At 38.6% G+C, this 25681-nt stretch overlaps 1 protein-coding gene across 2 annotated transcripts in view; it reads right to left on the bottom strand.

Moving 5' to 3' along the window:
- stox2a (storkhead box 2a) overlaps positions 1–25681 on the bottom strand; it is a 128600-nt gene that overhangs the window by 18878 nt on the left and 84041 nt on the right. For both annotated transcript variants that reach the window (XM_041223819.1, XM_041223826.1), the window contains exon 2: positions 13909–14061. In XM_041223819.1, the coding sequence (XP_041079753.1) occupies positions 13909–14061 (153 nt within the window). The remainder of the gene's footprint in view (positions 1–13908; positions 14062–25681) is intronic.

Genomic DNA, 25681 nt, shown 5'->3' with positions numbered 1-25681 from the left:
CTGTTCTGATTTAGAGGTGAAATTGTAGGCAGTGTTTCATGACCAAACCTCATCTGAGTTGTCTGCTTCCAAAAGCAATTTTTTGGTAAAAAAAAAATATTTTGATGTCTTTGTTGATATCTTTGCAAAAATTAAGTCTAGACAATATTCGCTGCTTCACTGGGTTTGTTCATGCCATGCCAGAGTTTTTTTTTTTTTTTTAAGTTTGTTGCAGTTTTATTATTATGAAGAGGGGCCCCCTAAATGCTGCCTTTGCCGCTCCCAAAGCCTTTTCTGAAGTGACGCCCCTGAGCCTATGAAGTATAAGCATTTATTACATTTTTGTGAACCGTTTCAAAGCGTTCAATTTCAAACAAAATGGCTGCACAACTAAAATATTCTCATCGTTATTTTTCAAAATCTACAGATTACAGCAATGTTTTGTAATCCTAATGAATATCACTGCACTTTATCAGCATCGGGCATATGTACTGTATCCCTGTTTAAAACATCAAACATGGGAAAGAGTAAGGCAGATTCACAGCAGGAAGTATGATGTAAATCCTCATGGTGTTTTTTTGTCTACTGAGTCATTCCCAAGAAGCTTTTTTTTTTTTTGCTTTCATTCCACAATTGATTTCTGGCCAATATACAGTATGTGAATAGGGTTATCAAAACAACTGATATGATGTTGAAAAATATATGTCAGCAATACAGGTTTAGCACAGAAGACAGCAATGATAAGTAGTGTGTTTGTTGTAAACACTAAAATTGCCCTGTAAAGAATGTTGTGTATGTATCTGGAGTTAACTTGCTTTTATCCAGGCATTTAGGAATACGTAAAGTAACAAATAGCTCATCTGTCCATTTAAAAGGTGTTCATTCCTGCTGGGAAAAACAAAAAAATACACAGCTGAAATACATTGCAATTTAACATCAGTATCAACCTAAGCTGTATTGCATCCGCTTTTCAAAATGACTGTCAGTGAAGCACATGCATGCTTTTTTTGCTACATGACAGTTCCTCACCACCAGTCCCCCTGCCACAGACAGGCTTCACCTGCTGAGACAAGCAAAACCCAGACTAGTCCTGGTGACAAGCATCATGCATAGTGGGGGCCATTGGCCTAGTTACAATTATACACCAATACAAAATAAATAAGCTTAACCAGTATGGCAGGTTAAATGTTACTTGCTATTACATCATCCTGTTCTAGTTGTCACACCCACATGATGCCATTTTACATTTTTACTGCACTTTACAACACAATGTTTTTTTTTTTCACCAATAGTTTACCCTCGATATGACAGACTGCTTTAATTCACATGAAGAAACATTACAAATTTCATCACGTATATTTGCATTACGACCACGCCTGTTATTAAAATCTAATTAATTAATATGATAAAGCAACGGAAATGGTAAGTTTAAATGAAGGATGGTATTGTCCTGGCGAAAACACAAGGCAGTGTTCTCTTGATTTTCAATACAAACTGATTATAATCTTTATTTATTTCACTTTTCATGCTTTCAGAGTGTTGTACTTTGTTACCCCCACAAGCAAGTTAAATTACTGGTGTTCCATTTGGGTTTAAAAAATGAGTTATCATTTTCTACCACAATAAACTGTAAAAACAAACTATAAATATAATCTATATCTATTAAAAAATATATATGAGTAAGACAACTGGCAAAATGTCTGAAAAACATATAGCTTCAGGCCGGCACATGTATAAGGTATTTTGAGTACCATGATAACCGCTTGGATTTTTTTTTTTTTTTCGGTTACAATACAACCTTTTGAGTTTTTCTAAGAGTATGGTAACTGACCAGAGATAAAGAATTTTTAAATGTCAAAAAAGTCTTCTTTATATTCAAGACAGCTGAGATTTGAGGGACCCCTGGCACTTCTGGGAGGGGGTATAGCAGTAAAGAGATCCTAAGTCACTGAGTTTGTTTTAACCCACATATGAACTGCACATAGCTTATATGCAGGATGTTTTTCCTCTTAACGCTTGTTAGTAATTTAAATCCTCAGACTTATTCAGTATTTTGTGGGATACCACAATAATTCTTCACAGTACAATTCAATTCACTCTGTTCAGCTTAGCCGATGTGAAATGCCAGCTGGATGGAATGGAGGCACAGCAGTATTGCAAAATATCATTATGCTCACTTGAACTTTGTTTCCTAGTAGACCTCCTTTACCCAATGAATCTTGTGAAAACATCTGGAAATCTATGGACAATGGTACTGTACTTAAACTGTTTTTGAGTAAGTCAGAATCACTCCCATTAAAAGCCTGTGATTTGTGCCAAGTTAATGTATTTAAAGCAGTACTTCATATGGGTTAAATGAATTTTTTTCTCAAAATACTGCTCTTTCAACTAACAATCTCCTACGTAAAATACAAGCGCTACATTTTTAAGGTTTGGAGAGGGGCCAGTTCCAAAACAAATAAATGCAGGATTTCTTCCAATGTATGATTTTTATTATTATTTCAAACAGAAGGAAATGCAATGTGGTGTGGTAATAAAGTGAACTGAGTTGCAGTTGGAAACGCAGTTGATGAATAGTATCAGAATACATTTTAAAAATAGCAGACAGTAAACTAACGTACTGCACAACAAAGAAGGTTTCTGTACCAGAGTGTGGCTTTTACAGCAGATTGTGAGGGTGACATAACAGAATGTGTACATCAAGACCTCTTCAGAAAAAGGGTGTCTGGACGTCTTAGTTTGTTAAGTATGATTCTACCCATCGTTGCCCGGCCAAGAAACCTCACACTATCTAAATAAAATGAACTTGACCTACAGAATACAGTTGTGTACAGAATATAAAGCCAGTAACTCAAATATGCTGGCTTTTCATCATGCTGAAACCATGATTGTAGGTCATAGATCAAAGTGACGAATATCGTTTTGCAGATTTAGCAAAAATAATTTCCGTAACATTAAAAAAAAAAAAATGAAGTTGGTATTTCAAGATGTGAGCTGTTAAAGCCTAAAAAAACATTAAGAGGGGGCTTAATTAAATCTTTTAGAAAATAGTTCATATATCATATATCTTATATCCATATACATAAAAGTAAAACTCCCTTAAAACATATAGGAATAATAATTTAAAAAAAATAAAAGAACAATGACGATAAAAAAGGATTTGAACTGCAAACTGTTCAAATTTTACAGCAATTATGTACACTTTACTTTTTTTTAGCTGGAAAAGTCCTTAAAAAGATTTATGACACTTAATAATAGTAATTAAACAGTCAAGACTATTACAGTTTTAGACCTGTTTGGAGGCCTGGCTGATTTAAAGAATAGGTGGACCTAGGCTACCTAAAAGATCTTTTAAACCTTTACTTAAGACCTATTTTGTGGGGCTGAAGGCAGAAACAATGGAATCAGAAATTTTGCCAACTGCACCTCAGCAATGTTGCAGCTGTCTGACCATTTACAGTGCCACATTTAAACAAATTGGCCTCCATTAAACCTCATGTTTTCTTATCATCTTGTAATTTGGTATCTGGTATTTTAAGTAGCGCTCAACCGTAAAAAAAATATTTAGTACTTACTTAACCCTTCATACTGACAACTTCTGTATAACTCAAAAAATGTGGGGAGATTAATGAGTTACACAAAAACTACTTTCATAAAATATATTTTAATTACTATATACTGTGCTACCCGGTGATTAATTTGTGCCAGGGCTTGCCGGGGAAACTCTGGGCATTCAGAGTCATAGCCCCAGTACCTCTACTTAAAAATCTCATAAAATGCTTTCTTTTTAAATTCTCAACACAGTTGTATTAAATCTGCATGCTCTTGCGTGCGCTAAAGAGAGAGACAGTCCGCTACCACGTTTGTAGCCTACTTTAAATTACTTTACGGTTTCAGCTTGAGTGCCTTTAAGTAGATGACGCTGGCTGCAACTCTATTGTCAATTTTTATACACAAATAAGCTTGCTTGATTTGAAAAACGTCATGAACGATACAAGCAACTTCTTACACTACTTCGTTTGATTAAATGTGTAGTACACAACAAAATATGAAAGCTGAACATTAATTTCAACAAAGAACAATGACAACTTTTTGATGAAAAACAAATATTGTAGCCTAATTCAATAGAAACATTAGTCGGCTATATTAAACCAAAACAATAAAAACAGTAACAATCTGGTTCTCTCTTGCCTTTTTCAATGAATGTAATTGAATTAATAGAGAATAAAAACATACTTAGAAAACAACTACCAAGCCTACGTTTAATTAATTGTTGTTGTAATCCAGCAGCGGCTTCTGTTGAATACACATCATTGATAACGTTAGGTTATTACCATAACCCTAGTTCCCTGAAAAGAAAATGACAACCATTACCGAATGGGAAGAGCCTCTCTGACCGTCAATCTCTGAACAAATATACAAAAGCTGCCAGGGCCCTGCTGTGAGGGGGAAGTCCCGCCCACCTCCTGCTGAAGAGGGACGTCCTCACAGTAGCACGTCACCATTTTCTTTTGAAAACAGAGGTCAGCTGGGGACACGACCTCAAAGGGTAATGGTTGTCGTTCTCTTTTCAGGGAACCAGGGTTATGGTAATAACCTAACATTCCCTTTCAATTCGAATGGCAACCATTACAGAATGGGAAAGCTGTACCAAAGCTGTCGTGGCTCCAGATTACCGACAGTACAGCCCCACGGCGATAGCAACTCATGACGTCTAAGGGCATGTCACCTGCAAAACTCTAGAGCCCAGAGAGGGTCTCGTTTGGTTTGTCACATCAAGGCGGTAAAAACGCACAAATGTCTGACTACCTGTCCATGTAGCAGCATTGCATAACTCATCTAAGGAGGCACCATGAAGGAAAGCCCACGAAGTTGCCTGGCCCTTGGTAGAATGGGCCGTAAATTCCCCCGGTAACAGGGAGTCTGTCTGTTCATACGCCAAGCGTATCGCATCTGTCACCCAGTGCGCTAGACGTTGCTTCGATAGGGCCTGACCTCTAGAGTGGGACCCATAGCAGACAAACAGCTGGTTGGACTGTCTCCAGGATGCCAGTATAACAGCGCAGAGCCCGAACTGGGCATGGTGTGTGTTGTCTGCGGTCCTCCTCTGACTCGTGCAGGGGAGGTCTGAAAGTTTCCAAAATCACTGATTGATTAATATGGAATGAGGATACCACCTTTGGCAAAAAGGATCGATTTGTTCTTAATGTTACCTGCGAGTCACTTCCAGTGAAAACCCTACATGTGACATCGATGGACAGCGCATGAAGCTCACTTACTCGTCTGGCAGACGTAATGGCTATTAAAAATGCCACTTTCAATGAAATAGGATGCAGTTCCGCTGACACCATGGGCTCAAATGGGGGACCCATAAGTACCCGCAGTACCAGTTCTAGATTCCACTTGGGGACCATACTTTTCATTATAGGACGAAGCCTCCGAGCCCTTTTAAGAAACTGCACTGCCAGGAAAAGTGCCCCAGGGGACATTGAACCAATTTTGCTTGGTATATTATACTAACAGTAAGATCTGGTAATGCCTATCAAGCAACATTACCATAATTTACAGCTATTTACATATGTACAGTAGGCCATTGGTAATAAGGCGCATTATCTTCAGTGTTCATTTTTGGTTGAGCACACAAACTACTTATTTTCAAGTTTTTTTTCATCAGACCCTGATTCTGCATTGAGACCTGTTTATTTGGAGAAATATTGTAGATGGTTTAATTGGTAAGGTAGTCTTAGTTTCTGAGCTATTGAATTATTGCCTGACTTCAATATTTCTGGAACAGAGATATCAAAAGTAACCTGGATGGTTTGTGATTGTGATCCAGCTGGGGAGGAGCTAAATTCACTGTATTTAAGTGAAATTGTGCCAAATAAGGTGTGTGTAACATGATATAAAAGTACATTAGATGTAATTCCGAAGTAATAAACAACTTCACATTTTACAGGTACATGTTTCAGACAGTATATGTGATGCTTCAATTTCAAATTTGATTTCCATTCCTGTTAATTGATATTAGACAATTAAATTCTATAAAAGTTAAGAGTATGAAATGTCCATATGATTTACTGATAACATGTCACTATAAATTGGTAATGTCATTTTTAGACAGGCAGCCTCTTTAAAGTCCTTCTTTTTTGTAGGTTATGTGAGAAGGCATTTTAAGGTTCTGTTAACCCTACTACTAACACCCCACTCCAAAGGTCAGGACCTTGACGTGGTGAGGGGGCATTTTACCAAAGCTGACCTACAGAATGTCTTTTTTTTTCTTTCACTACTGCTTACTCATTAAGTCCTGGACAGTACTTTACAATGGAAATATGCAGTCTGATCATGTACTTGCTTTATTGTGAAGAATTAAGAAAATAAAGTTTGTTACATTTTTTAACATGTTGTGCCTTTTTTTTGTGAATGTCTTTCTGGTTCTGACTTCTTTACACCTGATACACAACTCACTAAAATTACGGCATTCGGGTTTTTGCTCGCCATGAGTGCTCTGTAAAGGGTTCACCTGCACTAACGCTGGACAGTGCAGATCTAAACTGACTTCTACTCTAGCATTTACACCAATCTGATATACTGTATGCTTAATTAGTTAAGAGCCTGAATTGTACACATTAAAGTCAGGAGCAATATGTAGTGGTTAACAATCACATTGCTTCTAGTTCAAAATTTATACTTCTGAGTGTTTGAAATTATGGAAGAAACATTTGTATTTTACTGCATATGATAAAATTTAGCTTCTTACATATTTAACAAATGCATATACAGTATTACTGATAACAAAGGAACTTAAGTATAAGCTAACTATAAGAAACAACAACAAATCTGGAACTCTGCTTGAGAATTGACAGGCTCCAAGATGATGCTAACGGTTTGAAAAACACTGTAGGAACATATACAATGAGGGTGTATTACTTCATTTTTTATGACACGCTAAATGGTTAAACTAAGACAAATTTGTTCGCAGATTTAGTGCAAGACCATGCATGAACATTTGTAAAGATTAAATCGTTTGACCTGTTCATTCCTTTAACTCAATTTTTGACATTCCCTAAATATTTCTCACAATATACAATGAAGCTACTGTATAACCTATATTAATCATAGTAAATAACAATATTTGTTGATCACAAACTTATTGTCACCTTTTCAATTAAAGTCTGTAAGTTAAGGTTAGTGTTAATTGAGCTAGTTAAAACACTATTCATCAATTAGAAACCATTACTTATCAATTTAGCAATATTATAAAAATCATTAGCTGTAAAACATGCACATAAACTGATACAAAGTAGTTTGTGCTCTTAGCACAGTATGGTCAAATTTGGCAGGGGGGCGAAATTTGCCATGACACCGGCACCTTGTTGCTACCCCATTATAACGCAACCTGTTACAGTGCGGACTCTGTTATAACACGGTAAGGTCGTGGCTCCCATTTCCCCCATAATGCAATCTGACTCACAAATGTTGGATGAGTGTTCCAGATATCCTGGTGAATTATGCTAGGATACACTGTCATAGAAACTAAAAAAAAGAAAAGAAAACCTAAAACACTGTGATTTTGATTTATTGTTGTTTTTATATTACAGTATTTAAATGCATTTAAATTAAAACGGTGACATATACTACAGTATATGCGTAGCTGACTGCAGTGGGACCAGAGTAAGGGCAGATATATAAAAAGGCAGATAAATTAATCCTGGTTTAAATACCATTCCACAGCTGTAACAATTACTATATTCACACAATTATTGTTTTGGTATTAATGCTTGTGACAGGGTAGCCATCTGCTGTGTGGGTGCGTGCATTCGCTGCTGAGTGACAGGCAGGAGATTGAGACGAGGTTGAAGTTGATACGCCCTGCAAGCAAACAGGACTTATTTACATATCAACACACTGAACAGCTCACGTGACGCTACCAGCAGTGACAGCGCACGGAGCACATACAGCACAGTGTACGAAAACTTTGGGATCTACAATCCGCCTGAACTAATCTTCTCTGTTCAATAATAAACTAACGTTGCTGTAACGATTGATCAGGGTGGATACAGTTAGGGTGGATATGTGACGGACGGATACACATCGGATTACTGTAATTATAAAATCCCGTGCTTGCACTGTATTTTTGTTTCTTCTAAAGGTAAAAACAAACTGTCCATTAATGTTATAAAACAAGTATGAAACAGTACAAGTGTTTATAAACGTACTTGGATTCTGTGTTATTTATTTATGGTTTACTATAAAAAATATATACAATTTAAATAAGAGTGGTGTAAATTTTAAACTGGTGGAATAGCAGTTTATATTATATTGTATATATTGTAACAACCCAGGATTTACACTGTTACAGGACTGGCCTACGGATCCTGTTTGTTTGCATGTGTGTGTGTGTGTTTGTTGCAGGGAAACGGTAAGCTTACCTCAGCCAGGACTGGTGCGTGACGTCCGGGGAGGCGGGGACATGAAAGCACATATGGAATGTGTTGTGTGAATGTGCTGCTGTGAGAGTGCAAGACTATTTGTTGTTTTTGTTGTAGCCCAGGGAATACTCGTCCCAATAAACCATGAATTGAAGTACCTGCAAATTGTGTGTGTCGCCTTCCTTCATTTTCCGTGGTCCGTTCCAATGTTAATTTGGCTTGTGGGCATTGTAAATCATTTCAGGAACAAAAATGCCAATATTTGTTAGAAGACGAAACACAAATAACGCTGTTCCTAAATATGGACCCCGACAAATCGCATTATAATGGGGTAGCACTGTATATACTAATATCACCTATGATATGGTGTCAATTAATTTTTGTACTAGTTTGTTAAATTATATGAGTGCTTTCATAAGATTATAGAAATTGGAGACGTAACAAAAACACAATAGCAGTGCATAATGACTAAACAGACACAAAGGAATTATAATTTATTAAACAAAATCCTTTCTTAGAAAAACAACTGTCAAGAATTGCATGTCCACATAGACAGGCGATGACATAATAAAAAAAGCTTTGGAGTAACAAGAACCAGAGTGGTGTCATGGTGGTTGCTTTAAGCTCAATGGCAGTACAGAAAATTCTTATCTGCGCCTCATGGTTGCATGAGAAGGGTGTCTGGACCCCAAGGCTGGAGCTCTTCTGAAACACCCTGACTGCACTAACAAGGAACACACAGAACATAAACAAAACAAGCCAGCTATCAGCATAGGGCCGCATTGTGCACAGGAAGCTGAGCAGACACGTTTACTTGGACAGGACCATTCATTCCAAGACAGGCTTTCCTGATTTATAACTCTTGTACTCTGTTTCATTGTTTAATGGAACTTACAAATATTTGATGCATTACACGGATATCCTCTTGGATATTAAGTATGTCCTTTTCCTGAACAATGCGCCTTTAGGAGAAGGCCTTGTACAAAATTGAACCTTTCTAATACAAACTTGAACCTACCACTGCTTTGGAAAACAATAAGAACTAAAAACTACAGCATGCCACAGAACATGAATTATGTGTGCTCTCTAACAGAGAATTTTAAGATTTTAGAGGGGCTAAATACATTTGAAGTTATGGGGTCAAATAAAATTAAATAACAGGTCTAAATCCTTTTTTTTTTGGTGGTCGGGAGAGCCATATCACAATGTATTCCTAGCTTTTTCCCACTGAGCATAACAGAACAATAACTGCCCACACCCGTAAAGCACAGCTTTTAATGTACTAAGTCCCACACATTCAAAGCCATGCTAATAAAGAACGCATAACTGACTGCAAACATGAATATCCATATGGTAAACACTTTAAAGAATCTGACTTCTCAGAATAATTATTGAGAGAACTCAACTTAAGATGGCTTGCCCACAATGGCAACTAATCCCATTTGTGTTGTTGTACCTAAACGCCCTTGTTCAGGTATATCAGTCTAATATTAGTGTTAGTATCTCTATAAAATGCACTGCAATTTTCTTCCTTAGAATTTACTATGGTACTATTAAAATGCAGTTTTCCGAAGTAATTACTACAATTAACAGTAGTATTTGATGTAAATTGCATCTATATATATATATTATATATATATATATATATATATAGAGAGAGAGAGAGAGAGAGAGAGAGAGAGAGAGAGAGAGAGAGAGAGAGAGAGAGAGAGAGTACTGTGCAAAAGTTTTAGGCAGGTGTGAAAAAATGCTGTAAAGTAAGAATGCTTTCAAAAATAGACATGTTAATAGATTATATTTATCAATTAACTAAATGCAAAGTGAGTGAACAGAAGAAAAATCTACATTAAATCAATATTTGGTGTGACCACCTGTGGCAGTGCGATTGCCCTCCACAGTGGTAAATTAGTGTTGGTGTGGTTTATATGTGGGAATGGGTTTATTTTGTGACGTTTTGGTACTTGATTAGTTTGATTGTATTATTGTTTACAGACGGGCGCTCGATTGAGACTTGCTGCCTGCTATGCTTGGTTGAGGGAAGGGCAGCAAGTGATTGGCTGTGCTGGTCCTCAATCAGCAAGTGGGCGGGTCTCGACCGAGTGTCCGTCAGTTTAAAAACATCCGCGGGAGATTGCTCGGGGCTGCTGCAAGGCCTGCCGTTTTCACGGCACCTTTTGAGTTATAGTTTGGGGTATTGTGTTTTATTTTGCACTTTGTGTACGGTTTACTGTATTTGTCCTCTGTGCGTTACCATCGCTGGTAACGTCACATGACCGCCTTTATTTTACTTTCGTTTTCTGTTTGTTGTTAATAAATCCTGCGCGCCTGTGCCGGTGTTTCAACACCAACCTCTGTCTCTCTGTATGCTTGAACAGCGGCAACCCACACGCGTGTGACCCGAGGAAGACCCTGTCACATATGGTGTCGGAAGTGGATTCCGCTGCATCCTGCCGAAGCAAGGCTAGATGGCTACAGAGAGACAGGAGGAGCAAACCCCTGAAATTTTTTTTGGGGGGGGGGCAAGGGCAGACCGCAGGTAACACTGAGGGGCTGCTGAAGGAGAGGGATGGAGCCGCTGTCCTTAAAGGCACTGCGAAGGAGCCGAGACATCCTGCCCGAATGCCAGAGAGGCCGAGGAGGGTCCGTTCCCGAGAGCTGCAGAAGGAGGAGTTCCGGTCCTGGAAGCTGGCGAGGGAGGAGGAGAGACTGCCTGCCCGGACGCCAGCGGGAGGAACTGCCTGCCGAGCGTCAGCGAAGGAGGACCTGTCGTTTGTGGGGGATCGTCTCAGAAGGAGGCGGGTCAATCCTCTGGAGAGGAGCCCCGTGAAGGGACACTGGGTTTAGGGGGTAAGCGGGGTTGAATGGGCGCCCCCTTATAGAAGCCCTGGGGGTTAATAATTGTTGGTGTGTTAATGGTTGCATGTGAGTAGATTGTTAGTAGATTATTGTATAAATGATGGTGATGGGAAATAATAATAGTGATGGTAATGATAAATTATCGAGATAATAATGGTGATAAATTGTATTGATGATACTGTGGTGATAACATTGGAGCCAGTTAGCTGTCTGGTGGTTGGTTGAGGCTGGCTGGGCTCGAATGTTCCCTCCCACCCACCCATATGTAGTGTGTTAATAAAAATAGATAAATAAAATTAAATAAGTGAATGGTGTTGTCGGATGAACCCTTAGGGCTCATCCTAAGGAGGGAGGTATGTGGCAGTGCGATTGCCCTGCACAGTGGTAAATTAGTGTTGGTGTGGTTTATATGTGGGAATGGGTTTATTTTGTGACGTTTTGGTACTTGATTAGTTTGATTGTATTATTGTTTACAGACGGGCGCTCGATTGAGACTTGCTGCCTGCTATGCTTGGTTGAGGGAAGGGCAGCAAGTGATTGGCTGTGCTGGTCCTCAATCAGCAAGTGGGCGGGTCTCGACCGAGTGTCCGTCAGTTTAAAAACATCCGCGGGAGATTGCTCAGGGCTGCTGCAAGGCCTGCCGTTTTCACGGCACCTTTTGAGTTATAGTTTGGGGTATTGTGTTTTATTTTGCACTTTTTGTACGGTTTACTGTATTTGTCCTCTGTGCGTTACCATCGCTGGTAACGTCACATGACCGCCTTTATTTTACTTTCGTTTTCTGTTTGTTGTTAATAAATCCTGCGCGCCTGTGCCGGCGTTTCAACTCCAACCTCTGTCTCTCTGTATGCTTGAACAGCGGCTACCCACACGTGTGACTCGAGGAAGACCCTGTCACACCACCCTTTGCCTTCAAAACAGCATCAGTTCTACTAGGTACACTGGCACACAGTTTTTGAAGGAACTCGGCAGGTAGGTTTGCCCAAACATCTTGGAGAACTAACCACAGTTCTTCTGTGGATTTAGGTAGCCTCAGTTGCTTCTCTCTCTTCATGTAAACCCACACAGACTCAATGATGTTGAGGTCAGGGCTCTGTGGGGGCCATACCATCACTTCCAGGACTCTTTGTTCTTTTTTACGCTGAAGATAGTTTATAATGACTTTCGCTGTAAGTTTGGGGTCGTTGTCAAGCTGCAGAATAAATTTGGGGCCAATCAGATGCCTCCCTGATGGTATTGCATGATGGATAAGCATCTGCCTGTACTTCTCAGCATTGAGGAGACCATTAATTCTGACCAAATCCCCAACTCCATTTGCAGAAATGCAGCCCCAAACTTGCAAGGAACCTCCACCATGCTACACTGTTGCCTGCAGACATTCATTCGTGTACTGCTCTCCAGCCCTTCCGCGAACAAACTGCCTTCTGCTACAGCCAAATATTTCAAATTTTGACTCGTCAGTCCAGAGCACCTGCTGCCATTTTTCTGCACCCCAGTTCCTGTGTTTCTGTGCATAGTTGAGTCTCTTGGCCTTGTTTCCACGTCGGAGGTATGGCTTTTTGGCCACACTTCCATGAAGGCCACTTCTGACCAGACTTCTCCGGACAATAGATGGGTGTACCAGGGTCCCACTGTTTTCTGCCAATTCTGAGCTGATGGCATTACTGTACATCTTCCGACTGCAAAGGGAAGTAAGCATGATGTGTCTTTCATCTGCTGCAGTAAGTTTCCTTGGCCGACCACTGCGTCTACAGTCCTCAACATTGCCCTTTTCTTTGTGCTTCTTCAAAAGAGCTTGGACAGCACATCTGGAAACCCCTGTCTGCCTTGAATTTTCTGTGTGGGAGAGACATTGCTGCCTACCTTGTGTCTTGTTGCTGTGCTCAGTCTTGCCATGGTGTATGACTTTTGACAGTAAACTGTCTTCAGCAACCTCACCTTGTTAGCTGAGTCTGGCTGTTCCACACCCAGTTTTATTCCTCCTACACAGCTGTTTCTGTTTCAGTTAATGATTGTGTTTCAACCTACATATTGAATTGATGATCATTAGCACCTGTTTGGTATAATTGTTTAATCATACACCTGACTACATGCCTACAAAATACCTGACTTTGTGCAAGTGTACCTAGAAGAACTGATGCTGTTTTGAAGGCAAAGAGTGGTCACACCAAATATGGATTTGATGTAGATTTTTCTTCTGTTCACTCACTTTGCATTTTGTTAATTGATAAATATAAACTATCAACATGTCTATTTTTGAAAGTATTCTTACTTTACAGCATTCACACCTGCCTAAAACTTTTGCACAGTACTGTATGTATATATATATATTGCATTAAAATACAGCGCATCGTATACTATAACTACCACTTTGAAGTATGTAACAGAAAACACTACAGAACACTATAAAAACCTACGTACTGGTACTACTGTAAATTGTACTCACTGTAATTTAATGCAGTATTTACAGCAAATTACTACTGTAAATTGTTGCATTTAGTGTAGCATACTGCAGTAACATTCTGTATTTTGTTTTATAAAGACAACACACTTTTTTACAATAATGGTAACTATAATTTCCAATTCATTTAAAAATGTTTTGTTAGGGCTATTACTATTATTACTTTTTTTGTGAGTGAATTACCTGGGAAATAGGTTCCTAGGTGCTCCATCAGTGCCTCCTGTGTGACCGGTTTCCTTGCAGAGTTCATTGCTGAGATGGCCAAGCAAAGGATCTCCCCAAGTGGGATAAACTGTGATTGGCTGATCGGAGACATACTGATGGGTGACACATCACCTGCAGGGAAACAAAGATATTGCTGTGTAAATGATAGCTGTTTAGGTGCCTGATGCACAAACCAGCCATTGTTAGCTACTTCAGTCATTTCTGGTTTACAGCTTGTCTCATGCACTCAAGGGTCAAAAAGGAAAACAAACTTTAAAAAAAAAAAACATACACCCTATTACAATTACAGTTTAGTAATAAAATAGTTGTAAGTGAAAAGGCATGTTGACATGAAATTCAGCCTTACAGAGGGAAGAAGGTAAAAAGGTACGGCATTCATAAGGTTTTGCATATTTTATAGGTGTTGTTGCAATACTTTCCCATTTATTTAAGTGTTTACTGTAAATCTTTATCAGCAAAAACACAATTTTCTTTTTACATGATTTGTTTTCCTTTCCCTTAGCAACACTTGAGTAACCTCTTGGCGCTGCACGGAGTCACATGAATGCTAACTGTAATTCACAGTGACAACATGGCTTGCTCCAAAGAAGGGAGGAAACTTGAGTGCCAACAGCTGAAACTACCTTTATGGAATGTGAAGAAACTGGCTTGCCAACAAGTCCTGGTTTCCTGTGATGTGTACGGAAGGGTAAGTTACGAAATGTAGTGTAGTAAGCAAACACACAGTGATGTTTGACACTCACAACTCTGCTGAAGGGTGCATGCGATTACCAGACTTCTGTTGCATTAGTTTAAAAAACTAAACGATTCCAAAGGCTTGCACACTTCCATGCATATTATTATTTATTTTATTTTACCCGTTATGAAATAACCTATAGTTGTTCCTTCAAAAATATATAAGAAATGCCAGGTTAGCGGGAAAAAAAAAATCCTCCTATTAAATTCTTTGCTTTACTTCCCGAGTTATAATAGTGCTTGAAGATGTCACTTATAATCTATTATAGTAGGTAATACCAGTAGAATGTCCCAGAGCAAAACACTGGCATGCAGGTTTGGGGGGGAATTGTATGAAGAGCTAAAGCTTCCTTTGGGGAAATATAAACAAGATAAAGTAAAAAGCGCAGAAAGATAAATTATAGAAATGTAGTAATGAGATACAAAGGAATTACAGTAAAACCTGCCTTAGTGACTACTTGCAGAGGCCACAGTATGGTTTTCCGCTAATTTAACTGTGAAGAGACCACCTATCATCTGCGACCATATTTTCATACTCAGAAAGAAACCTGTAGGAGAAACCGTTCTCTGCTTATCAGTCTGTTTCTTAGTTTCAAGATTTTCTCTTTTGCTCATTAAGGTGCATCGACACTGGAAGCAAGCAACTCGTGCGATGCAAGCAAATTTTGTATCTACTTCAAAAGCAAATATTTTAATAGAAAATGTCATGTGACCCTGTCCTTATTCCTCTCGCTGTTCTCCCACCCAATCCCACACAAGACTGTGGCAGCCAATTCACAACACCACTCGCATGCAGCACGTAGACTACAGAACAAACAAGCTTAGCCAACCCACAACAAAGACAGAGCGAAGTCGCCACACACCCAGGAGAGAGAGAAATGGGAGGCGAAGTTGCCACACACCCAGGAGCGAGAGAAATGGGAGATGAAGTCGCCACACACCCAGGAGAGAGACATCCAGCTGACAGGGGGAAGTGGTGAAACACACTCGCAGTGATACAACACAATACCCCCCTAAGTCTTAAAAGCGACCACGTTTGAGTGGTCACTCTTGGCAGGTTTTACTGTAAATTTAAGTATAAAATGTAACCTGATTGTGGGATTGTTTTAAATACCCTTTATACGCTTGTATTATGTAGAAGCACATCCCATTCAACACTGTATTATGTGTCTAGGGCCATGCATAATCATCAAAGCCCAAATTTAAGCACAGGCAATTGAAAATCACAGCAACATAAAAAAAAGAGTGCAGCTGTTATTTTAAGAGAGATTTCCAATAGGGTCTTTATTAATTTTGCTTTTTTTTTAAAGCATTCCCAAGTGTCATGTGCACAGATCAATTCATGACAAATTCAGTTTGGTCTAAATTGTGGTAACAAAAAACCCCCCAAAAAAACCCTAAAATGACATGCTGTCAGACTGTGACCAGTATGGCCCTCAATGGAGGTAATTGATGTGTATCAGTGGAAATTGAAAACCAAATACATTGGTAAACAGATACATATTACTGCAGATGAGGCCTTGTTATGACAGAGCGCCTGTTCCATGGCTCATAACTACAGGTTTACTACACTACCCTGCTCTCTTTTTATATTTCAGGGTATGATCTGAAATACCCTGAAAAGGGAGCAGATCTTGAAGATAAGCACATAAAGCAAGGGTTCCCAAACTGGGGGCTGCAACACATACATTGCAATAAGAAGCTCTACTCTATATATCCTAGGATACAGAAGATGTTCAGATGTTATATAATCAAATAACATTCAAACATGGTTCTCTGTCACTTCACAAACACATAATCACCTGATTATGTTGGCCAATCAAAGTCTGATTAACGTGGCAATTGCTGAGCGTAGTAACCGAGCTTCATCAAAAACTAAATTGAAATACTTACATGAAAATATAATATTTTTACTGAATGAGGAATGGAGAGAAAACATAAATCAGTTTATGAAAACAAATGTTTCGAGGTATACAAAAAGCAAAAATAGCAGAAGTGGGTCAGATGAGGCAGAGGACGCATAGCGCTGCAAATACTGCTGCATTGAGGTAGATGTTCACGCTGACAATAAAAAGAACCTACTGAAAAATAAGCGACACATTAAACTAAAACAAGAAAGTGAACTGAGAGGCAAGCAATCCATTTATCCTGCTTTTACACATGCTTTCACAAAAAGTGCAGAATGACTGTGTTAATGAGTTTGTCAGGGTGCTGTGGTTTGCTAGACAGCCACTGTTTATTGCAGAGAGGTATGTATTGATGACTTTGTGTCTGTAGTAAAACACTGCCTAACACCGACAATCTTAATTGTAAATATTTGACAGAAAATGATGATGCTTTAGTTGTCAATTTTCTTTTATGATTTGAAGGTGAAACCTGGCTTGTTCTGTGCTGATGTTCATACCTTCTGTAGATACTATTTCCTTCAGCACATCGATTGCCCAAATGTTCACAAAGTACCAGCTAACTTGGGAAAATATGGCTTTGACTTGCACAGATTCTGCTTCATCATACATGCCAGGGACATTATTAATCAGAAGCCAGAACTACTCATCATATTCCACATGTAAAGTGTTTTTTTTCTGAGATTTTTTTCCCAGTTTTGTAGCAATTCTTGGCAAAAAAAATTTCAGGGTGTTCAGCACTATTCATGTCTATGGTAGTGTTAAACACATTTTCAGTCATATCTCTCGACCCAGAGCACATACAACCACCGTTCGAAGGGTTCTAGACTTAGGGGACCAGCCTGAATGTAACATGCCATGAATTTGTAGCAATTCTTTGCAAAAAATATTTTCAGGGTGTTCAGCCTCACTCATGTCTATGGCAGGGTTGAAAAACACATTTTCATGCATATCTCTTTAACCCGAGCACGTAGAATCACCATTTAAAGTGATTTAGACTCAAGGGGGTGCCCCAAACCACCTCCTAATATGGCACCGTGATTCAACCAAAAACTCGTTGTGTCAAAAAAATTAACTTTGCCAAGCCGTCCTGGCACCTAGCACCGTGTAAATGGTGAACCCTTGCGCGGGTGCCACATGGGGCTCCACAGCAATAAAAAGACAATAAAAAGTTCCTAACCTCCACATAACTCGAGATATGCCCAGTCAAAAATGTCCAAAAATGACCCTTCTCAGGGTTATATCTAAATGACCCAGGGGCCTAGAACCCAGGTTTAACTTCCTAGAGTAATGTCTGGGGCCCATCTTTCATAGGGAGCCATCTGTTTTCAAATGCTACATTTTCACTAATCATTCACATTTTCGGCATGATGGCATGTCAAGGTTGGATTTCCAATAGCTTTTGAGCTCCCAGGTTGGCAAAAAAAAGTCTAAATTGGGGTCCTTTCCAGCTGGGGACACATCGCTTTGAGAGATAGACAGGGGCCCCAAGGTTGACCCCTGCACCAATTTTCAAGTCTCGGGGACCCCCGAAACCCAAGATGCAGCACCCTGAAAAATGTATATGGGGAATCCCAGTGATTTTCTTTAGCTGAGAGTCATGTGCACATGAAGAGAGTGCTCCCTAGTTCCTTGCCCCAGGAGTCGTGATGATATGAGGTATGATAAGAGACCACCCCCTCCCTATGGCCAATCCCATTATAAAAACACCATTGGGGTAAGGCTCAGCAAATGGCAGTCGTGGGTCGTACGAACTCGAAGGAACCCAATTTATTTAGTTAAGACTGTTGTGCATCTAAAGAGATTTGTTGGCCAGGATTTGTGGACTTATGGGGTACGACAGGAGGAGGCCCCCCCCCCCCCCCCCCCCCGAATGCGATTTCCTATGGCAAAATACCAAAAAAAATTTCCAATATATATAAGACCTGAAACGTACACATATTGTAGTGTACTAATGCAACAGAAGCACAGATTAAGTCAATTTCAAGTGTTTTGGGATCTCAGTATTGAGGTTTTATCTTGAGGTAAACATTTTAAATGTCACACAATTATGCAGAGATGGGAAGTAAATGTTAACGTAAAAAAAACCCCAAAAAACACAATAACAATAACAATGCACACTATTTTGTATTATTTATACTAACTTTGTGGGGGGTGGGGTGGGGGGGTGGGGTATGTGTTCATCAGATTATTCTCCATTTTATTGCAACTGAGGTACCGTTCAGTTGAGCGAAAGGGGTACTTGAGCTGATACCTCCAGGTAGAAGGGGTACAGTTTCAAAAAAAGATTGAAAACCCCTGGCCTACAGTAATAAACTATCAGTAATAAATAAGGAAACTGTTGACTAATACAATACAATAAAATTTATTTCAAGTTGATGAAGGGCACTGGTCTCTTAAACCCAGAAGGCATGACTGTATATTGATGGACATTACATAAGCAAATGAAATGCCCTTTTTTTTTTTTTTTGAATACCATGTTCCTTCTCAAAAGTGTTTTAATATTAGGCTTTAATAAAGGAAAACGACTGCTTTAATTAATTTTCATATATCTATTTCAAGTTTCTTCATTTTATTTCTGTTTATACATAAAAAAAAAAAGTTTTCTTGGAAGAGTAAAACATACATTAACTTTGATTCATGTACTAAGGGTTACTCTCAAATGAATTCATGATCCAGTTTATGGTAAACTTTGCATACATGACTTAGAAACTCGACTGTCAGCTAAGCAGAATATCCAAAAAACTGGTCTGAATTCGAAAATGCAGAATTTGGGATATTATCTAAAAACCAGAGCAGAAAAAAGTGCATCACTACAGCAAAAAACAATTCTTACATTCGTGCATAACATGATAATTCATATAAAGTAATAACCCATAGTTTCTTATATTAATACCTCAAAATACCATGTTATATTTTAATTGAAAGGTTATGGAAAACAGATCTCTCGCTCTTTCTTTGTTAAAAATGTGCAAGCTTTTCCACTCGTGTGATGACATATTCATGTGACAGACATGGACCAATCAAAACGCGAGACTGTTACAATGGGTTTCACATGGTAGTGATATTATTCCCACAGGTTTAAACCCACTCATTGGACTAAGAATTAGGGGTCCCCCACAGGGCTGGGCTGTTAAGGCTCGCTGTCCTGCACTGTGGGAAGTCATTAGAATGTGTTACAGATAACAGAATGCTCAGTTTAAGATTGAGGTTCTGAACAGTTGCAGCATTCTGTTGTAGGAACAAGGTTCTGTCGCACCACGATGACGTCCAACAATGTAGAGCATTCAGCCATAACAAAAGTGCACAATGGGAAAACTTGAATTGTGAGCTCAGAGGATTGCATTACACTTTGGAAATGATAAGGTGAATACTGTAAACCACCCATACAGTACTACTATATGCATAGAGGTCTCCACACACCAGACTCAATGTGATTTTTTAATTGGTGACGAGACACTTTCACAGCGACATGACCACACACCAGAAGCGACACAGAGGCAAATGTGACAGGTTTGAAAACCAGATCTATACAACTGTTAAATTGCTATTGACAAAACTATGGTCAAAACTGGTACATATTCGTCAACATGATGTAGTAATTATGTGTGTCTCTCTGATGGTACTCAACAAATATGGCAATAAATCATACATACCAGGCTTACCCAGTTCCTTCGAAATGGACCCATATATTGTCTTTCAAATCTTTATAATTGTGATGCCCTTCGTCATAAAGCTCTGGGTATTTTTTCAACAGCAAGTATTATTGTTTCCTTCGTCATTTTGGATACTACTTCACCCTGCTGGACCATGTGCATTAAAGCTGTTCTCTAATTGCTCAATACCCTAGTTGACACGTGCTGTTCCCACGTCGCCTGTGGTGTGAAAGATACTTATCAAAAGTATAGGTTCTATTTATTTTGTCGCATCACTGCACAGTTTCGCTTGCCACATCATGTCTGGTGTGTAGCAGCCTTAAAGCATGTCTAAGAATTGTTAAGAGTCGTTTTCCATCACTAGTTAAAAGGTAAATGCTCTTTGAAGCTTCCGAAGCAGAGAGTAACTCAACCCAATAACAGACTCACTTCTCCCCATTTTCAGAACAGCCCACTGACATTAACAAATAACTTCTTCTGTGCAAAACACCCTAAAATCGCTTCTTATGAAAAGTCTGCTTTTATTTTTATACCAAGTAGTGTAAGTATTGCTGAACAATATACATTTTAAATAGCTATGTTTGTGGGAACCTGGGTCAAACCGGAGATCTATTCAGCTGTGTTCAAAGAAAAATAACCCCCTTACAGAAATACATGTACAATAAAACACTTAGCATAGTTATGGAGAAGGAACTTTTATCTGAATATGCTACAATGTACATGGTGTTTGCCAAAAGGCCCTTTCAATCGATCATGTAGTATCTGTTTGGTTTCATTCCACAGTATAAATGGCCAAGGGTATGCAAATGAAAAAGAAATAATTTTTGAAAGAAAGTACAACAAATAGGTAGTGTTCAAAACCAGGATGAAAACGAACTCAAAGTTTTACGTCAAGATTGCAAAAAAATAAATAAAATAATACAATATATTCACTGGAGTGCTATTTTAAATCTTTACTGGCAAATTTTGCTTTCAGGCAACATCACCCTATTTGTTATTCATTTGTATTTTATTTTACTGTAACATGCCCATATTTAAACAGCATTTTTGTGACTGTCTATAAATTGTACATCTCCAATACCTGGTTGAGAAAAAAAACTTAAAATAAGATTTCTGAACACATCAGTAACTGGACGTAATTCTACATACTGGCACGTTGGTACTGATACACTGGTTCAGCTCCAAACTTGTAGTATGGACATTGGAATGCTTGAATAACACAGACTTTTGAGGGATTTAAAGGTCATATAGGGGTATTTAGTTTGTTTAATTCTAAATGATCATGTCAAGGATGCTAAACCTAATGATTTGTATTTTGTGTATTTACAGCCCCCCCCCCCCAAGCCAGCAGCAAATTGTGCTGTGAACTGAAAGATGCCAAGTAGTCTTAAATTTAAAAGTAAAGCTCATATATAAAGCAACTTAACATGTGATGCCCACAAGAAGCACAATAGCAATTATAGCTGACACAGGTTTGAGCAGGTGAAAAGCGCTGGTGCACGCGCTGGTGTACACAAATAAACAAAACACTTGTACAAAGACACACAGCTCACCAAGCAAAAGGAAACATTTAAACAAAACAAAGTTTCGAACACATAAAGCAAACGATGCTTAGGTCAGGCTGGGCAGTTGTCTTCACTGATCCAATGACACTATCGCGCAGGTCCTTCCAGCACGCGGAACCCTTGTTTGTTTTCCACTCTTTTTACTTTCATTTTGTTTTCTTTCAGCTCTTGCTCGCTCATGTTCCTCCCCCTTGAACACCCACTCCAAACACACAAACATGTTTATATACATGTGGCCATCTCTGAATTAATAACCAATTCAACAATTTGGCGACGCCCACATTGTGCACAAGTTCAGTGGGATGGGGCTCTAACCCCAGTTTACATACCTCAATGGAAATTTATAATTTCTAGAAAAATTTCCAAAAAAAAGAAAAAAATTTTAGGAAAATTTTTTTGTAGCAAAAGTTGCAAATAGATGTCTACAATTATTTATTTCAGCAATTTATTTTTGCAAAAAACTCAAAAAATGCTACTACTTCCTCATCCACATAAGCACAATTTTTGCAACAAAAGATTTTTCCTAAAATTCTTTGTTTTCCGAGAAATTTCTATACATTATAAATTTCCATTGGGGTATGTAAACTTTTGAATATAACTGTGTATATATCTATCATGGTCAGCAACTTCTTGGTCCTACAGATAGCTCTAGTTTTGAATTTACAGCTGTGCAGGGTGATGTTTGTTACTGACATAAGAACATAAGAAAGTTTACAGACGAGAGGAGGCCAGTCGGCCCATCTTGCTCGTTTGGGTTATAGTAGCTTATTGATCCCAAAATCTCAGCAAGCAGCTTCTTAAAGGATCCCAGGGTGTCAGCTTCAACAACATTACTGGGGAGTTGGTTCCAGATTCCCAGATTCTCTGCGTAAAAAAAGTGCCTCCATGCTTGTTGTTTTGGTCCTGCATGTCATGGCACCTGATAACCTGACCTGTTTAACCTTGTACTCTTGTTAACCCCCTTGCTCCAGCGATGCCTTTCTTTTTTTTTTTTGCATTCCAACCTGTCATTCCTTACCCCTTGTGGCATTCTCCTTTAGTTACTCCACATCTCATTTAGAACTTCCTGCCTAGGGTTATTGCAGAGTGCAGAAATCTTCTAAGATGCCCTTAAAATACAATCAGTCTAATGGTTGGCTGCATAAAAATGTGAAAGAATTCAGTGAGTTTCATTAGTTTAGACATGTTTTTTTGTTTTTTTTAAAGGACTATATACGTGCAACTGTACAAGAAGAATAATGTCAGGTTTTCTCTTTCAGTCATAACTCTTGATGATCCCTTGCGTTTGGGTTTTGTGGTCTGTTTCCGATAGAACACACACACCTGAAATGCTGTTCAAAGATATTCTTGTAGGGTGATCACATGGAGGTGTATTTATGGGGCTGAGATTATTGGTGTGGCGCTATCTAGCTGTACGCAGCTTTGACATTATTACATGCATATCTTTTTTTTCATATATTTCTTGTTGCTGACTTTTTAATAAAGATACTGGCAACCCTTTGGAATGCTTGACATGAAAGGCGCTGTAAACATCTTTCCAGTCTCTCCCAGCAACGTATCTGGCTGAAACAAGTAAGACCATGTGCTAAAGTAAAACCCTCATTCCCATTTATGAAGGAACCCCATTTGTTTACGCAGAGACTCATGCTGGAGTGACACCGACTAAAACACAACACAGAGCAACACACATAATCTAGCACAATAGCAATTGCACTATAGTTAAGTAGTGGGGTGGGCATCACTTTCCCTTTACAATCTATTGCGTGAACACTGTACTTATAGTTACTTGAATAATTCAATTGTATTAAACAGAAACTGATGTTGAAAGACCACAGTAAAACAAATCACAGCCATACTGAACTGTAGGTACAGTAGCTGACTTGGACCATATGGTTTATGATAATAGGGGTTATTTCTATGCAATACAGTAAATATGTATGCAGTGACCTAACTGAGTCACAATTGGTGGGGACAATGTTTATTCCAATCTTTTGGATTGCAATACACACTAAAATACTAAGATTTCAGAGACCGTGTTTGCCTTTTAATATTTGCCATAGGCCTAGTACATTAAAATAGCTCACTAAATGTTACTAACGGTACACACAATATTTATATTTAGTACCTCTTCATTTAAAGCATTTAGATTTGTATAGCGCCAGATTCTACAATTTAGAAAAAAGACAAGAAAAGCCTTTTTACAGTCACACTTCATGTGAATGTCATCTAATAATTAGTGGTAGCAAAATGACAGACTTCCAAATCTCATCATAAATTTGGCTTTGCTGTGAAGATGGCATGAGAATCATAAAACCAACCTACCAACACTTAGTGAGCTTTCATGTTTTAGGCTGTTTCAATGAAGACATTTAAAGAAACAGCACAGATCATAAAGTGTCATCCCGTTTCTTGCTACAGTGGCACAACAACATGAAACAGAAAACCTCATAGTGATCACAGATAAATGTGGCCACCATATGGACATTTACAACCACAGCCAAATAATATGCTAAAAAAAAAGCATTCCTCTGAATTGTTGAAACATTCACCACTCCATGCACATTTCTATCATTAGCAGGATGTAGAGTTAGAAAAACATATCCTTCAAAAAAATTAAAAACGACAGCACACTGGTTAAGAACGCAGCTGGTTATTTCAGATAATAATTATCTTTATTGCATAAACATGCACCCTAAAGCAATGAATGAATGTCTGCACAAATACAGTCTGAAAATCTGTAGTAAACAATTTTTAAAACGCTTTGTCCTTGTCTGAGAACATACAAATCCACCCCCACCCACCAACTCCTTTTTAGAGCTATGTTACAGTTGCTTAATTAATGCAAAATTGAAAAGAGATATTCAGTACCTTGGCCTTTTCACAGACTCATTTGCTTTATCCCATCAGATTCAAAAGCAGTTCTTTAGCTGCAGCCTTCAGACAAACTGAGCAATTCACTCAGGGGTCTTACCCAGCATGCTCTACTCTACACAAAGACAACAGGGGTGTGACCAATCACATTGTGGCTCTCTGTTCACTGTTTTTGAAAGCTCCCTCCTCGTAGTAGTATTGCCCACTGACACACTAGTTAGTAGGCGACCTGCTGAACTTGTTGTTATGGCAACGCATCCCAGTTGCTTTCTGCTGCGGCTTGTTACACTAGTTTTTCTTTCTTCCCCACTCACAGCTAATTAAAAATTAAGGCCTTTGCATACTAAACTCAGCAAATGCAGCTCCTGTCATGTGCTAAAGAGAATGTCTGACAAGCAAATGATATCTCAAGTGTGTGTACATATATGTGTTTGTGGGACAAGAGAGTTGGGGGGGGAGTGGGGGGGGGGCTCTATTATTATTCAGTTAGGTTGATGCCTAGCATGTGGATTCGAATAACAAACAAAAATAAAAGACAGGGAAAAACAATTTCTTTGCATTATGAAATGTCAAACCCTCAAATGATTACACTTTATTAAACCCAGTTTGCGACACACTTTTTTATTACTATTATTTCATGAAAATGTGCTTCGTTTCGTCCCACAATTAATCAGGGCCTGCTTAGAGCTGGTGTTAAAGCAAACAACAGGCTTTTTCAGAACTGTTTCACAACCCAAATGTTTCTTAATTGCCCAAGTTTATGCTTTTTCAAAAAGTGCAGTATATCATTTTCATTTAATTACATTTCTAATAGCAATAACCTTTAATGCTATTATTTTACCATTTTAAATATGTATCAGAGAACAAAGACCTGATCTTTATATACATGTATACATACATATACATACATATACATTAGTAACTAAAAATGAAAATATAATTGAATGCCATAGTGTTTGCAATGTACAGTACAATACCAACATTTTAAGATTTCTAAATT

The sequence above is a fragment of the Polyodon spathula genome, chromosome 2 (assembly GCF_017654505.1).
Source record: "Polyodon spathula isolate WHYD16114869_AA chromosome 2, ASM1765450v1, whole genome shotgun sequence".
NCBI classification, from domain to species: Eukaryota; Metazoa; Chordata; class Actinopteri; order Acipenseriformes; family Polyodontidae; genus Polyodon; species Polyodon spathula.
Note: the sequence above shows the minus strand (reverse complement) of the source record. Positions and strands in the feature narration are given on the sequence as shown.